The following is a 17,027-nucleotide window of genomic DNA, read 5'->3' as shown; positions in this document are numbered from 1 at the left end:
CAGACACACACACACACACACACACACACACACACACGAACGACCTGGTTGGTGCAGGCCTGTTTGTTGTTGGCCCTGTGCTGGCTGCTTCAGTCTCTGTGAGTTCATATGATCTTTGCTCAGCTGATTTAGAGGGCCTCGTTTTCCTGTTGTCCTCCATACCCTCTTGGCTCTTACCTGCTTTCTTCCTCTTTCACCAGGTTCCCTGAGCTCGGAGGGGAGGGATTTGAGGGAGACCTTGAAATCCATTTTTAAGTTTACTACGGGGTCTGCTTTCTGGATTTGAAACCTGGTTTGGGCCGCCCTCTAGTGGCAGTAACTTGTCATAGCGTTTCCCCTTCAGTCAGAAAAGGAGAGCAGGCTCTGTTAGGAACTGTAGCATGATTAATAAAAACCCAGAGACAGATATTGGGGTTCAACCTGAAGGTCAGAAAAGCAAGCCAGCCAGACACTGGCTCTTTCCTCTACCTCAGAAGAGACTGTGTCCTGAGCCTTTTCCTTTGTTTTATGTTCCTCTCTAGGACTGGGATTAGAGGCCTGTACCACTACCTCCCATCCCCCACGGTTTCTCTGGCAAACTAGTGTGGCTACTGGGATTAAAGGTGTGTGTTACCACTGCCTGGTCTGTAGGCAAGCTTTATTTACTAAAATACAAATGAAATATCCTTTCAAGAAACTGACTGGCATAGACTGTCTGGGACTTGCTAGCTCTTTGTATTCTTCAGCTTCAGTTTCTTTGGAGAAGTATTGTGGTATAGCCTGTGTGCCTTGTGCTAGAAAAAGGAATCCTTCCAGAGAGTGGGGTCTGTGGGACAGATGCCCAGGTCTCGGCTCATCCTCTTCCCACAAAGCCAAAGCTTGGAGGAACTGCCCAGATGGTGTGTTAAAGGCCCTGAAAATCTGACTGAAAGCTTGCAACACACTGTAGGCATTTCTTTTTAATTAAAAAAAGTCATTGATTTTATTTTATGTGTATGGTTGTTTTGCCTGCTTGTAAGTCTGTGTAACTGGTATTTGAGGTCAGAAGAGGGCATTGGATCCCCTGAAACTGGAGTTATGGATGGTCGTGAGTATCTGTGTGGGTGCTGTGAGTTGAAGCTGGGTTCTCTGTGAGCACAAGTGTTCTTACTGCTGAGCCAGCTCCAGCCCTGTGAACAAAGTATGTTTAATAAAAGATGTTATTATTATTTTTTTTTTGTTGGGCAACCATATATTTATTGTGTTTGGGAGGCAGAGTAAGGGGGAACCTCAGCAGGAAGAAGATTGGGTACAATCTATAATTCTGATGAAGAGCATGAAGGTCTCTATTGTACCCCATCACGGAATGAGAGAGGGGGCTCAATAGATCATTCCCTTCATTTCTCCATTTCTTGAGCTTCTCGAAATTCTTCAGGATGATGTCATATAATACAGCGTAAGCATTACGGATCTCCATGACCATCAGCCGGATGTCCTGGTACTCTGCCTCGCCCAGCTTGTGCACCAGCTGCCGATAATCACCCACGTGGGGCTGTTTGGCTGCTTTGGCCACTGCGTCGCCCCTCTCTGAGAAGTACTTAGAGATTTGAGTGTGGGAGCCCTCCAGCTTGGTGTGAAGGCTGGTCATCAGCTCAAACACCTTCTCCTGGACAGCCACTCCAAAGTTATTCCCATCCTCTATCCGAGGTGTCTGTGGTTGCAGCCAGGTAGTGACCAGATTGAGTTGCTCAATGACATCCTTGATCTCAGGCTTTAGGCGCTGCAGGAGGACCACAATCTTCTCATTGCAGTTGACTGGGCCACAGGGAGGACCTTTTTCTTCATCTTCCCCCTCTTCTTCTCATCCTTCTCTTCCTTCTCCTGTTGTTTCTTCTGCTCCTCCTTCTCTTTCTCCTTGACTGGATCAGGTATGGGGATGTCCAGTGGAGCCTTCAGACTGCCCAGGTTGGCTTCATTGAGATCTGGCTCCTTTAAGAATGCATCCAGCTCTGCGATCTTCTTGGGAAAATAGCTCCCAAGCAGGTTTTCTGTCTTGCTACACAAGTCTTCGCGGAACACATCCACCTTGGCTTGGGCTTCAGGATGGACCCTCAGTGTGGCTATGGTCGGAGCGGACGGGGGGCTAAGCGCCGCACGAAGAGTCTGGAGTGGGCAGCGGGAAAAGATGTTATTTTTATGTATACGATTGTCTGCATGTGTGTCTATGCCCTTGTAAATGCTTCCATGCCCAGGGATGCCAGAAGAGGGAACAGGAGTTATAGCCAGTTGTGGGCCACCATGTGGATGCTGGGAACTGAACCTGGATCTTTGAAACAGTAGAAAGTGCTCTTAATTGCTGAGCCATCTCTCCAGTTCTCACACTGAGAAATATTAAAATTCAGGATGGACTCTGGATCTCAGACCCTCTGAAAAGACAGTGAAGTCTGTTGTGCTTCAGAGTGCCCTGGCTGGTTGGGTCACTAGAGGGTCTGGACCGTGGCCGCAGAGGGAGCACAATGTGGGAGATCCCGTTGCCAGTGGTGCTGCCGAAGGCAATGGTTATTTCAGTGGCACAGAAGCACGGCCCAGGGTTACAGTACTGACTGGGGTAAGCAGTAGCCAAACTAACCAACCAGAACTGTGCTGTGAGGGATAGCTCAAGAGGACCTTGAGAAGGCCACATCTCAGCTGCACTGGAAGGTGTGTGCAAGGCTGGCCACGCATTTGGGGGGACCCAGGACCCTGGTGAGTCTGTTACTGCTGAGTAAACAGTAGGGCTCGTGAGTACAGAGGGCAGAAGCTGACAAAGACCTAAGCACTTTTGTAACTTTGAGTGACTTCTCCAAGTCATGCGGAGACCCATCCATAAAAGACAAAGCTTTTCTGGCTTAAGGTGTGGCCACAGTCATGGGTGGACCATTGGGTGATGCTGAGCTCAGAAGTCAGGCCTAAAAGAAACGAGATGCTGGGGAGAAGAAATCTTAAGTAGATACAGAAATGATCTGTGTGAGTCACTAGACAATCAGTAACAACCTATAGCCCTAGGTGAGGAGGATCAGAATCCAGAAAAGGGAAAATGGATGTCACTAAAAATCATCGTGTGAAGAGAAACAAGCCAGACTTAGAAAGATGAATTCTGTACCACGTTTCATGTGCAAAACCTAGATTTAAAACTCTCTCTCTCTCTCTCTCTCTCTGTGTGTGTGTGCGCGTGTGTGTAAGAGATCCATTGAGGGCAATGGATACATGTATGAAAAAGCAGAAGTTGGGACTGACTTAGTGGAAGGAAGAGACCCAGCCTGGGGTCAGGAGAGGGACTGGGCAAAAGGGACAAATGAAAATAGATGTATGAAGAAGTGTCAGATACCCTGGAATTGGGGCTGCAGTTGGGAGTCACCTGATGTGGGTGCTGGGAACCAAATCCAGGTCCTCTACTAGAGCAGATGGCTGAGCATCTTTCCAGCTCAGGAATGAGAAGTCCAAGCTCAGCTGTGTAGCGTGGAAACCACAGAGAGAGACAGAGAGAAAGAGGAGAGAGAGAGAGAGAGAGAGAGAGAGAGAGAGAGAGAGAGAGAGAGAGAGAACACCCTGGATCGCCAGGTGCTTTTCTCCAGGTACCCAAAAAGTCATGCCCTAACTTGATCCCACCCCTTAAAGGTCATTGGCTGACGGAGGTTCCCCATCACCTCCCCCTTTTGTCTAAATAAGAGAGTTCCAGACCCAATACAAAACTATATACTAGGAACAGATATCAAGTATAAAATTAGGATTACAACCAGCATAAACAATATTAAGCAAGGAACATATGCTAAATGTTTAATAAACATTCTATTCTAAAGAGTCTAAGTGTTGTAATGAAAATAGCTTGGCTAAATCATAAGAGGAAGGTAATTAGGACTATTTAATCCTCAACCCCATCGAAGGCCTGAGAAGGGAGATAATATTACTTGAGTAGGCAGGAAGTGCAATCAAGCAGCTTTCAAAGCGAGCAGTATATGACAGAGACAATTGGCTACCTGAGCAATCACCTAATTCCTTGTCATCTTTTGTCACCTTCCTGCTGTTCCAGTGTGCTCTAGGCTGCCTTACCTAAATGTTCACCTGGTCCTTATTTCATATCCTGCGGTTTTGATTGGGCATGGGGCTCATTAAAATGAAGTGGAGATTTGGTGAGGGACCAGATGGCGAAAACAGGGAGACCGCAGAGGAACGTGAAACATCTTACAATTGAACGTGGTCTGGAACCATTGCTCACAGTGGCCGCCTCAGGGTTCTGGTCCTGGGAGTGCAGTGGGGGATGGGGAGGGGCGATTTGATGTCTTTCAAACTTTAAGCAACCAACTTTGGCTAAGGCCTAGTGTAACTGACCATTTTCAGAGGCAGGAAAATTTTTAGAACCGTCTCACCCTGTCTTGACAAGGTTTGGCAGTCCTTCCCTTGTGTCCTGCTTATCCAGTCCGGACACCATGTGCTTTGTCAGTGGTCGATGCCTGGGCAGTTCCTTGCCTAAAGGTCAATTGTGCTAAAAAGAAAACAAACTCCAAGTGGAGTGTCTTTAGTGATCAACATTCTCTTGGGACTATTTTGGGGCTGAGCAGCTGGGAACAAACAGGCGGCCTCCTACAACAGGAGCTGTGGATAGGAACATCTGGGAGCTCACACTTCTCTTGACTCTGACTAGGAACATCCGGTAGCTCACACTTCTCTTGATTCTGACTTCCTAGTCTGGACAGCAGTGAACAAGCCTCTCTCCCAGGACCACTCGCTGATACTCTTAGCGGGCAGGGAAGTTGTCCAGGAAAAAGAGCTTAGGTTAGAAATCTTATGTTGAGGTAGTCATAAATCTGCTTACAGGGAAGGGCAGTTCAGGCACCCTCTCCACTACTGCTTAGATTCTTAGCTGGGGTCATTCTTGTGGATTCCTGGGGATTTCCCTGGTGCCACGTTTCTTGCTAACCCCATAATGGCTTCCTCAATGAAGCTATCTCTTTCTTTGCTCTCCCTCTCTGTCCTTCCTGATCCCTCATGTTCTCCCCCTCCTCCCTTCCCTTCTTACTTCCTTTCTCCCTTCCCTCTACACTCCCAATTTACTCAGGGGATCTTGTCTATTTCTCCTTTCCTGGGGGATCCATGTATGTCTCTCTGAGGGTCCCTGTTTCCTGGCTTCTCTGGGGTTGTGGACTGTAGGCTGGTTACCTGTCATCATAGAACCTTCATCCAGTAACTCATGGAAGCAGATGCAGAGATCCACAGCTAAGCACCGGGCCAAGCTCCTAGAGTTCAGTCGTAGAGAGGGAGGAGTGATATTATGAGCAAAGGTGTCAAGATCATGATGGGGAAACCCACAGAAACAGATGGCCCCAGCTAGTGGGAGCTCCCTGACTCTGGACTGACGCGGGGAGTGTGCATGGGACCGAACTGGGTCCTCTGATGTTTGGTGACAGGTGCGTGACTTGGGCAGCCTGTGGGGCCTCTGGCTGTGGGACCAGCGTTTACCCCTAGAGTTTGAACTGGCTTTTTAGAGCCCGTTCCCTATGGAGGGATGCCGTGCTCAGCCTAGATACAGAGAGGAGGGCTTGGGTTTTCCTCAAGTGACATGACAGACTTTGTTGCCATGGGAGGCCTCACCCTCTCCTCTGAGGAATGGAGAGGGGGGTAGGGTAGGAGGAAGGTGGAGGGAGCGGGAGAAGGGGAGAGAGAGGAAACTGGGATTGATATGTAAAATAAAAAGATTGTTTCTTTAAAAGAAATCTTATGTTTAAGAGCTCGTTATTGGAATAGAAAGGATAAAGGAATTTTGGTGATTGCAGGAAATCAATTACTGGGGAAGCTTACTGGGTACACATTGGGGTACATGTGTGTTATGTGTACATGGAACCGCAGGTATTTGTGTAATGTCAGCAGGCACACATATGCTGCACGCATGTGTGCACACACACTCGTATTCACTTATCTGCCCAATTGCCCTTCACCTTCCTTTGCACATTTCCCTAGACACACCAGTGAACATCCTTAATATTTCTCTGCCTCCACTGTTATGAACTGTTCCAGACTGATCTGCATCCTTAATGCCCAGTACAGCAATAGTTGGCATGGATTAAGTGACTAATACACATTTTTACTTCTATTATTAATTTTTTTGATATTCTGAGATGGTCTCTCTAGGTAACCCCAGCTATCCTGGAATTCACTATGCCAGTACTTCTTAACTTCCCTAATGCTTTGACCCTTAATATAGATCCTCATGTTGTAGTGACCCCCAACCATAAAATTATTTCTGTTGTTATTTCATAACTTTAATTCTGCTATGGTTATGAATTGCAATGTAAATATCTGATATGCAGAGGGTCTTAGGCAAACCCTGTGAAAGGATCGTTTGACCCCTAAAGGGTCATGACCCACAGGTTGAGAACAACTGCACTCTATACACCAGTCTGACCTTGAATTCACAGGGTTCCACCTGCCTTTGCCTCCTGAATGCTGGGATTAAAGACATGTACCAGCACACCCAACTTGTATTATTTTTTAATACAAGTTTATTTGATGTATGTTCATGTGTATATGTCCATGTGCATGCGTGTGTGTGTTCATGTTCACGTGTGTGTGTGTCTGTATGCCACAGTACATATGTGACAATCAGAGGACAAACGTTGTTGTAATATGGACGGCAGGGCTGTGTCCCCAGCACCCAGCCGCCCGCATGGTTAGCTTATGCCCCGAAATAATTACATGGAAACTGTATTCTTTTAATCACTGCCTGGCCCATTAGCTACAGCCTCTTATTGGCTAGCTCTTACATATTGATCTAACCCATTTCTAATATTCTGTGTAGCACAAAGAGTTGGCTTACCAGGGAAGATCTTAACCTGCGTCTGTCTGGAGTGGGAGAATCATGGCGACTCCTCACTTGGCTTCTTTCTCCCAGCATTCTGTTCTGTTTACTCCACCCACCTAAGGGCTGGCCTATAAATGGGCCAAGGCAGTTTCTTTATTAAATGAAAGTAATTCCTCCATCATTTCCCCTTTTTTTGTTTAAACAAAAAAGAAAGGCTTTAACTTTAACATAGTAAAATTACATATAACAAAACGGTTATCAAGCAAGAATTACAGTTACAATATTTATATCTATTTTATCTTTTATCATAAGTAAGGAAAACTATAACTAACCATTCTTCAACTCCATCAAAGACTCCAGAAGGATATAATATTACCTAAGTAAACAAGAAATAAGAAACTTCAAACTTTAGAAATGACAGAGACATCTCGCTGCCTGGACAGTCACCCAAAGTTCTTTTGTACCGTTGGGGCATCCATCTTCGGCCTACAGGCCCATAGTATCCAGCAGACACATTTTCATGAAGCAGGAAATTCCAAAGACAGTTCAGTCACTATCTGCTGTGTCCTGCAGAATGTCTCGCAGACTCTTTCATGAGTCAGGAACCCCAAAAGACCATCTCACCTTCAGGCAAGTTCAGCAGTCCTCTCTCTGCGGGTTCTTTGCATCCAGTTTATGCATCAGTCCAGGCAAGAGCAGTTTCTTGCCCAAATGGCTATCAAACTCCATAAGGAGCCTCTTCGGTGCCCATCTTCCTCTTGAAGTAGATTGGTGCTGCCAGGAACAGACGTGTCTCATTGTCATGAAAAGCCCTAAGTTATTAAAATATTTTAAATGCCATATTCTGCAGTCTTTGAAAGATATGAAGAATGCCTAATTGAAATATATCTCTGTATATCTAGAAAATCTAACTAATGTGACTACAAGCTTGACTATTATTTATGATTATCCATTAGCAACCTATATTTTCCAATTATACATTACATTTTTAAATGAACTACACAATCACAATACCTTAATCAAGATCAGAAATACATATACATATAACAAAATTGACCTTAAAATCTATACCAATGCAAATTATTTATATCTATATCATATCCCCCTTTAAATGTAAAAGAACATTTATAAACCATATTTGGGAACATGGGCGCAGTTTTTTTCTCCAAACTGCTTCCTGCTGAATGGGGGCGCTGTATTCAGATCTTTCATGGTGTAACCTGTGTGTCAGGGTCATCTCAGTCGGCAGTTGAATGAAGTAATTTTCTGAAGGTGTTCACAGCAACCTTTCAGGAGGGCGTGGTCTATCATACCATATTGGGATAGATGCAATCCACAGAGTCTCATCCTCTGTGAAAACAAAAGAACACCCTCTCCAAAGCATCATATCCTTAGACCCATATTCTGAAATCATAATACCCTTGTATCCATTCTGGTTTAGCTTGGCAGCCCATATAATGAAATGTCTCTCTGCACTTAGCTCCTTTACAGTCAAAAATTTTAAAGAAAACACAATAATACAAAGAATCCAGACTCTCTGTGAATTTTCCATTTTTACGTGGCTTATTTTTCTTTATTTCTTTTAATCTATAACTATCTGTACTCTGTCTCTTTAAAGACTTTATCCCCCTTTTTTTAAGGGCATTAACTTTATTTTTTCTCTATATTTTTTTTTCTCTCAAGCCTACGTATACTCATCCAACACTGTGACTCATTTATAGATCTTCTATGTCTGAAATCTGTTCTATTGTGAGTCTGTAATTTTTTTACTATCCAGGAGCATTTTTTAAAATGTTAAGCACTTCTTAAAAACCTAAGTTGCACCATTTAGAGGTATTATGGTACCGCCTGTGTCCTGCCCAGTCGAAACCTTAACTGCGCTGTTATTATGGTAATTACGGTAGTTTCTGCCTGAGACCAGCACAGTTCAGCATGGGGGAGCTGAGCTGCTCCTGCATCAGAGCCATTTGGTGCCTCTGAGCCACACACAGTTCCAGGCACACAGCAGTCCACATTGCCACCAAGCAAGCCGTAGCACTTTACTCGAAATGATCCATTCAAAAGCTCTGTCTCCCGCAGGAGCCAGACAGAGATCGCGATGGCAGCACAGCCCAAGAAGCCGGCATTTTAAAACAGCCAGTTTTTTCCTGTTGCTGAGTCAGGACAATTTCTTTGCCGCACGCAACCCACAAACAGCAAAAATCTGTCTTAAATTCTCTCTGTGTCCTTTTTAAGCCCTCTCAGGTTTTATGTGGAGTTCATTAGCACGTTGGGTGCCACTCTGTTGTAATATGGATGGCAGGGCTGCGTCCCCAGCACCCAGCCGCCCGCAAGGTTAGCTTATGCCCCGAAATAATTACATGGAAACTGTATTCTTTTAATCACTGCCTGGCCCATTAGCTACAGCCTCTTATTGGCTAGCTCTTACATATTGATCTAACCCATTTCTAATACTCTGTGTAGCACAAAGAGTTGGCTTACCAGGGAAGATCTTAACCTGCGTCTGTCTGGAGTGGGAGAATCATGGCGACTCCTCACTCGGCTTCTTTCTCCCAGCATTCTGTTCTGTTTACTCCACCCACCTAAGGGCTGGCCTATAAATGGGCCAAGGCAGTTTCTTTATTAAATGAAAGTAATTCCTCCATCAAAACGTGTGGGTGCTTGTTCTCTCCTTTCACTGTATATGTTCTGGGGATTGAGCTCAGGTCATGTGACTTGGGGACAAGAGCCTTAACTCGATGAGCCACCTCACTGGCCTCTAATAAATAATTTTTAATGACCTGGATGCTCCTCATATTTTTATTTTTGAGACAGGGTTTCTTTGCATTGCCTTGGCTGTCCTAAAACTAGCTCTGTAGACCAGGCTGGCCCCAGACTCACAGAGATCCGCCCGCCTCTGCTTTCTGAATGCTGGGATGAAAGGCGTATGCTCCTCATATTTGTAAAGTTGTACTTACGCTTCATGGATATGTTCATTCTCTTCCTGAAGCACACACACACGTGCACGCACACACACACACATTTATACACACTCACACACTCACAACCCCAGTTGATCTCCAATCCTATGCTTTCACATGCTCATACATACACTCACAATTCACACACACACACAGTTGCACACTCGCAGCTCACACATACTTACCCTCACACCTACTCACACACATATAGATAGACACCTAGACACACTCACACATATACACATTCACACACAAATACACACGGAAACACACACAGACCTTGTCAGGTGAGCATTCTTTCTCCTCTGGGCCTCTTTGAGAGACAGTGCATCAGCATTCTGGGTCCAGTCAGGAGGCAGGAGCCACACAGTAGGTTGAACTGGAGGAGTTTTAAGTATTACGAAACTGATGAAAGTTTTGTCTGTGAAGTGTGAGGACTGTAGGGCCTCTGAGGACTGAGGGAACGTCCTCAGGGAAGGACACACTTTTGGGGGAGGTTCAGACTTTGTTGGAGAGTTGTGATTGTTGTAGTAAGGCTGCTTGTTTGTTCCCAGCTGCTCAGCCCCAAAATAACCACACAGAAACTGTACTAATTAAATCACTGCTTGGCCCATTAGCTCTAGCTTCTTATTGGCTAACTCTTACATATTAATTTAACCCATCTCCATTATTTTATACTTTACCATGAGGCTCGTGTCCTATTGGCAAGGTTGCAGCGTATCTGTCTCTGGCAATGGCACCATGGCTTCTCCTCTGACTCTGCCTTCCTTCTCTCAGCATTCAGTTTAGTTTTCCCCACCTAGCTCTACTCTACCCTATCAGGCAAAGCCAGTTTCTTTATTAACCAATGGCATTCACAGTATACAGAGGGGAATCCCACATCATGTGATTGAAGTCATCTGATAACAGGTTCCCTGGTGATTCTGCTAGTGAGCCACCTAGGGGACTTGCAGAGGGAGTCAGACTGTCAGTAAGGGTGGCAGGTCTTTAGACAGTGGTCATGATATTAGGCATGCTGCAGAGAGCTCTGCCCCAGGCCAGGACTGCAATGTGGATGGTGCTGAGGACTCTGAGCCAAGGCAGAATTTTACGCACCCCAGTAGTGATCAGCATCCTGCCTGTCCACCCCTAACGCTGCTCAAGGCTCCTTCCTCTTGCAGTGATTCTCCAGCACCCACTACTTTGAAAGCTTAATATGTCACTCCCAAGGAGAAGTGATAGGAGTTAACAGCATGTGCCACAGGGACTGCAGGGAATGTATTGGTGCATTCAGAGCTGAGAGTCCACACACTGATCACCAACTCAGACAACCTGGTATTATGTCAGAAAAGGGGACATTTGTGGTCTTCTGGTGAAGAGGGTTCAGGTTGGATTTCTGTCAAGCGATGGGCCACAGTGAGGTGGCCTACATACAGGCTGAGCTGTGGCTCTGGAATTCCTTGGACATGTTCAGTTTTTCTCTCTCTTTCTTCCTATCATAGGAGAAACCAAGACCCAGACCCGGAGACCTCATTGAGATTTTTCGAATTGGCTATGAACATTGGGCCATCTACGTAGAAGATGATTGTGTGGTCCACCTGGCTCCTCCAAGTAAGAGTGGACATGCTATTGAGATACTGCTATGGAAGTTAGCAAAATCAACAGAGGCTAATCAATCACTGAGGTACTCAGTCGTTGCCTCTTAGCACCAAACATTCCTGGACATTTATTTATTAGTAAGCACACGTGTCCAGCGTTAAGAATGACAGGGGTGTAGAGTGTCCCTAAAGTCCCCTCGACCTCTGTTTCTGATGTCAATCATTTAGCATCCTTCATCATGTTTCTAAAGACACCGCGGAGGGCAGAAGCTCACGTGTCGCTTGTTTCCTACTTTTCCTAACTGCCGCTTCCCGCTTCCTTGTCATCTTTTGTCACCTTCCTGCCTTTGTCTTCCTGCTGTTCCAGTGTGCTCTAGGCTGCCTTACCTAAATGTTCACCTGGTCCTTATTTCATGTCCTACGGTTTTGATTGGGCGTGGGGCTCATTAAAGTGAAGTGGAGATTTGGTGAGGGACCAGATGGCGGAAACAGAGGGAGACCGCAGAGGAACGTGAAACATCTTACAATTGAACGTGGTCTGGAACCATTGCTCACAGTGGCCGCCTCAGGGTTCTGGTCCTGGGAGTGCAGTGGGGGATGGGGAGGGGCGATTTGATGTCTTTCAAAGTGTCCCATGTTGCTCTTGCTGGCTCAAAGTGGAATCACAGAAGGGCACTGCCAAGGTCTTTGATTTTCAGCTTTGATTCCTGTGAGCTTTCCCTTGGGCTCCAACCCTGACCTTGGCAGGACCTTCCTGCAGAGCAGGGTCCTTTTCCTCTTCTCTTTTCAACCCCATCCACTTCCTGTCTCCATTCTCTGTCTAGGAGCCTAATCAAAGAGGCGAGGGGAAGGATCTGGGAGGAGCTGAGGGAGGAGAAAGATGATCAAAATACATTGTATGAAATCTTCAAAGGATAAGTAAAAACACTAAAGCATGGTATAAAAAAGCCATCTCCACCTTTTCCTGCAGCCTGTGTCCAGACACCCTGCTTGTATAGCTAAAGAGATGGTTAGCAATGGCTAACCCTCCCCCACTAGCTCCTTCCCTAAGGTAAATTCTGTCATCTCTGTGCCTGTTCATGCTGACAGTGGGCCCATAACGCTCCCCTCTCTGTGGTCACTGCAGGGGCAATGTAGGGCTGTTAATGGAGGTAAAATAATTTTTGTGAAATCAGTAGATTTTCTTGGGACACATAGGAATAGAATAAGGGACTTTTTAATTTTTTAAATTATTTTATTGTTTTTGCTCTTGGAAATCTTAGAGACACATGTACTGTGTGCAACCATCCAGATGGCTCCTGTAGAGAAATAGCCTTTTAAAATGTCGTATCCTTAATTGATACAATAATGGTAGATGTTTGTGAGATACGGTATGATTCAGAGTGCTTTGCGATGTGCAATGACCACAAACAGGTGGTTGGCATATCCATCTCATCTAATGTTTTTTTTTCTTTGTATGTGTAAGTGCATATAATGGTCTCTGTGTGTATGCATGTTTTCTTGCACTCACATGTGGAGGTCTGAAATGTCATCATTGTAAATGTAGGCAGAGTTTTTCTTTTGTCCTGATTGTCCGATCCCAAATAAACACATAGAAGCTTATATTAATTACAAAATGCTTGACCAATAGCTCAGTCATTACAAACTAGCTCTTATATTTAAATTAACCCATTTCTATTAATCTATATATTTCCATGTGGCTCATGGCTTTACCGGTCCTCTAGTGTAGGCAGAGGTTGCTTGTATGTTTCCTGGCTGTCCAGGCCTAAAATAATCACACAGAAACTGTATTAATCGCAACACTGTTTGGCCAATAGCTTATGCATATTTCTAGCTAACTCTTATATCTTAAATTAACCCATTTCTATTAATTAGTGTATTGCCATGTGGTTGTGGCCTAACGGTAATGTTCCATCTGTCTCCTCAGGTGGCTACATGGCATCTTGTTGACTCCGCCTACTCTCTTTCTACATCTCTGTTTGGATTTTCTGCCTGGCTTTACTCCATTAAGCCATTGGCCAAAAGCTACTCCTTTATTAATCAATGACAATAAAACATAATCACAGCATACAGAGGGGAACCCACATTACTCTAACATCTTGCTTCTTGGGCAGCTCACTGGCATCTCTCTCAACTCTGCCCTCCTCATCCCAGTCCTCAGTTTGTCCACATAACTTTATCCTGCCTTGCTATAGGCCAAACAGCTTTATTGTTAACTAATGAGAGTAATACATATTTACTGTATAAGAAGGATTACCCTACAGCACACCATGCCAACAGACACCTTGATATCAGGTGTCTTTCTTGATCACTCTCTAGCTGGACCTTACAGCTTACCAATTTTGGGGTCTTCATTTCTCCCTCCCAAGGATTGGGGTTACAGATGACCTCCATTCTTGCCAGGCTTTCCTGTGTGTTCTGAGGATATGAACTTTTATCTTCATGCTTGTGGGCAAATGCTCTATCCACTAAGCAGCCCCCAGCCCTATCATTTCTTTTTGATGAGAATACTGAAAATCATCTCTTGTAGGTGGTATTTAATGTCTACCCATGTGGCCTCAGACAGGTTCCTGATGCTCTTGGAGTTTCTATGTCTTCTAAACACTGAGTGTGAGAGAATGTAGCACCTTTAAATGTTTTTTCCCGAAGCTCCTGAGTCCCTCCTTGGTGGTAACAAACGCCACTGGCTCCGAGTGGATGATGGTAGAGCAGGCACCAGAGATCCACATACGTGACTTCACTATTCCCTTGCAGAGGAAGGCATGTTATGGAACCACTGTTATCATGCACATGACAGAGCCTTACCCAGGGGTGACATAGAGGGTGGAGATTACTGACATCTTCTTGGGAAACAAGACTCAGCTTCTAAGACAGGGTCAGGCCAGTGCAGTCTAGTCCAGGGCTGTGTGATAAAGCATTTTCAGAGTTACTAATGAGAGATTCTTCTGTAGGTGAACAGAGCATGTAACTCAGGTGAGATTTCTTGGGTGGGGCCTGCCTCAGTTGGTATTGTGCTTCCTGCACAAGCAAGAGATTCTGAGTACAGATCCCCAGCGCTCATGAAAAATCTGTTTATGGCAGAGACAGGTGATTCCCAGAGCCCATTGGCCGGCCTGTCTAGCCAACAGGTGAGCTTTTGGAGATCTGGAGAGTGATTAAGGAAGACAATTGACCCTGACTTCTGGTCTCCACACAGGCACCCACACCAGCACACGTGCACCCCTCCCACCCACAGTGCACCCCCTCCAGTCATCCCCCTGAAAAGCATCTCTCAGGAAAGCTGGTCCTCTATGGTACATTTAATCCAATTTCTCCTCTGCCATGCTTTAAATTGGTGGTTTGATTAAGAACTTCATGGGAAGCGGCTTACAAAAGGTCTTGCGTATCCTGACCCCTTATTCCTCGGGGCTTTCCTTTTGTCCTTGCTCCCCAGGTGAGGAGTTTGAGGTGGGCAGCATCACTTCTATCTTCAGCAACCGTGCTGTGGTGAAGTATAGCCGACTGGAGGACGTGCTGCATGGCTGCTCTTGGAAGATCAACAACAAGCTGGATGGGACATATCTGCCCCTCCCCGTGGACAAGATCATCCAGCGCACAAAAAACATGATCAACAAGATAGTGCAGTATAGCCTGATTGAGGGGAACTGTGAGCACTTCGTCAACGACCTTAGATACGGTGTGCCCAGGAGCCAGCAGGTGCGTTCCGAGTGCCCCCAGTGGCTCCTCACTGTGCTTTGTTGGGCTTTGTTGGACTACCTTTGGTGCTAGGCATAGGTGTGCCATCTTCCAGCTCTTGTCTTATTACCTGCCTAGCTCAGACAGGCCAGTGATAACATACGACATACAACACACGTGAAAGAGCCCGGAAACCCAAATTTAACAATTTAAACTGCTCTCATTAATAGTTGACCTTTACTATATGAGCAGAGGGAATGTGCAGCTCCTTTTAGATATGTAAAATAATTAAAAAAAAACCCCAAGGGTTAAAGGTGGGACATCATTTTCTGATTTTTGCCTTGCCTGTGATTTTTATCTTCCCTGCACAGAGTGGGGTCAAATCTTCCTGTTATTTGCCTCTTAGAGCATGCTCCCTTCCCTCTGTCTACTTTGTTTTCCTGCATCCTCCTCTCCACTCTGTATCCTCGACTTGCCTGGGTTCTGTTCTTGTGAGACTTTGTGCTAGAAGCTTGGCAGGCTGTAGTATGAAGGATCTCCCATCCCATGAGCAGTTGCCTGCAAATACAGGGCACACTAAGAGGTCCTCTGAAGACCTGTGTGCCCAGGAGCCACGGGATTGAACTAAGTGTGAATACCGATTCACGTGCAGTTGTGCCCAGGTGAGTTTCCCTCCCTGGCTTTCAGAGTCCCTTTTTAAATGAGTGCCTCAGTGGCTTCAGCCTCTCCTATGGAGAGACCCTTGCATCATGCACTACTCTGGAGGCCGATCCTATGTCGAACGGCTCCTGGTCCATGGCCAGGGGAAAGGGAGCCTGCCTTGCCTTGGGTGCCTGTCTTCGGATGCCTCCTTTGCTGGGTCTCTGGAAACTTTAGGGATGTTGGAGATGCAGGATAGCATAAGTGGTCCCCTCCTAGAGGAAAAGACTCTAGGACGGCTGGGTCCTGAAGGAGATGGGAGGGGTAGGAGCAGAGGTGGGGGCTAGCCTGAGATTGGTACCCACTGTCCCATGAACCACTGTGCTTTTCAGGTGGAGCATGCCCTGGTGGAGGGAGCGAAGGCTGCAGGTGCTGTCATCTCTGCAGTGGTGGACAGCATAAGACCCAAGTCTATAACTGCTTGAAGCTGCTGCGGATTCTGAGCGCAGGAAGGGCCACTGACAGCGGCAGAGCAAACCTGCGCCTTTCTTCCCTTACGCCTTCGTCTCTCAGTGGCCCTGTTTATGAAGACTGTGAGTGTCTGGGAGACTGGAGTTGGCTCAGTAACCCCCTCCGACATCTGTCCACTACAGCTGGTGTAGACCCTCACACGCTCAGCAGGGGAGGATCTGATAACGGGTTGTGAATCTTGTTATGTGCCAGGCACTGTTGAGGGTATTTCATGCATCTGTTTAATCTTATACCCTTGTTTCTAAGGCCAAGTTCATTCTGTGGCAGTGGGAAATCATCAGAAACATTCTGGAAACTCCTTTTGAACATTTCCAGAAATGAAAACCTCTCCCCAGGGGTTCTTTCTAGTGTCCTCAGATGTCTCTACCATCTTCTGCTTATCCCAGTCCTGGGATAAGTGTCAGAGCCATTGTGCCGTTTGGGGGAGGGGAGGGACACCAAGGAAAGCTGTTGCTCACTATTTAGAGCCAACTGAGCCTTAATCTGACTGGAGAGGTGGCTCAGTGGTTAAGTGCACCTGCTGCTCCTGTAGAGGTCCTCAGTTTGGTTCCCAGCACCATGCTGGTGGCTCACAACAGCTTCCAACTCTAACATTGTTCTCTGGCCTCTGTGTGCACCAGCACATACCCACACACAGACACAAATTCATTCACATGCTTAAAAATTAAAAGAATTAATTATATATTATCTATTATCTCTTTAACAGCCTCAGTTACCTCTCAGCACCATCCTGACACTCTCCTGTGCAAACATGCCCTCTGTCAAACAAACTAGTCCATAATGTTTCAGTTCATCTTCACTCAGGTTCTCAGGACGTGGGCAGGATGAAGCCAGATCCTTGTCCCAAATATG

At 45.9% G+C, this 17,027-nt stretch overlaps 1 protein-coding gene and 1 pseudogene across 1 annotated transcript in view; one reads left to right on the top strand and one right to left on the bottom strand.

Moving 5' to 3' along the window:
- Plaat5 (phospholipase A and acyltransferase 5) overlaps nucleotides 1-16,171 on the top strand; it is a 28,354-nt gene extending 12,183 nt beyond the window's left edge. Inside the window, exons 4-6 of the mRNA XM_057778987.1 lie at nucleotides 11,235-11,343; nucleotides 14,764-15,026; nucleotides 16,037-16,171. Coding sequence (XP_057634970.1) covers nucleotides 11,235-11,343; nucleotides 14,764-15,026; nucleotides 16,037-16,129 — 465 coding nt within the window. The 3' untranslated portion in view covers nucleotides 16,130-16,171. The remainder of the gene's footprint in view (nucleotides 1-11,234; nucleotides 11,344-14,763; nucleotides 15,027-16,036) is intronic.
- On the bottom strand, nucleotides 1,339-3,588 carry LOC130879231 (proteasome activator complex subunit 1-like; annotated as a pseudogene).
- Nucleotides 16,172-17,027: the final 856 nt, after the last annotated feature.

Source organism: Chionomys nivalis, chromosome 8 (genome assembly GCF_950005125.1).
Source record: "Chionomys nivalis chromosome 8, mChiNiv1.1, whole genome shotgun sequence".
NCBI lineage: Eukaryota > Metazoa > Chordata > Mammalia > Rodentia > Cricetidae > Chionomys > Chionomys nivalis.
Note: the sequence above shows the minus strand (reverse complement) of the source record. Positions and strands in the feature narration are given on the sequence as shown.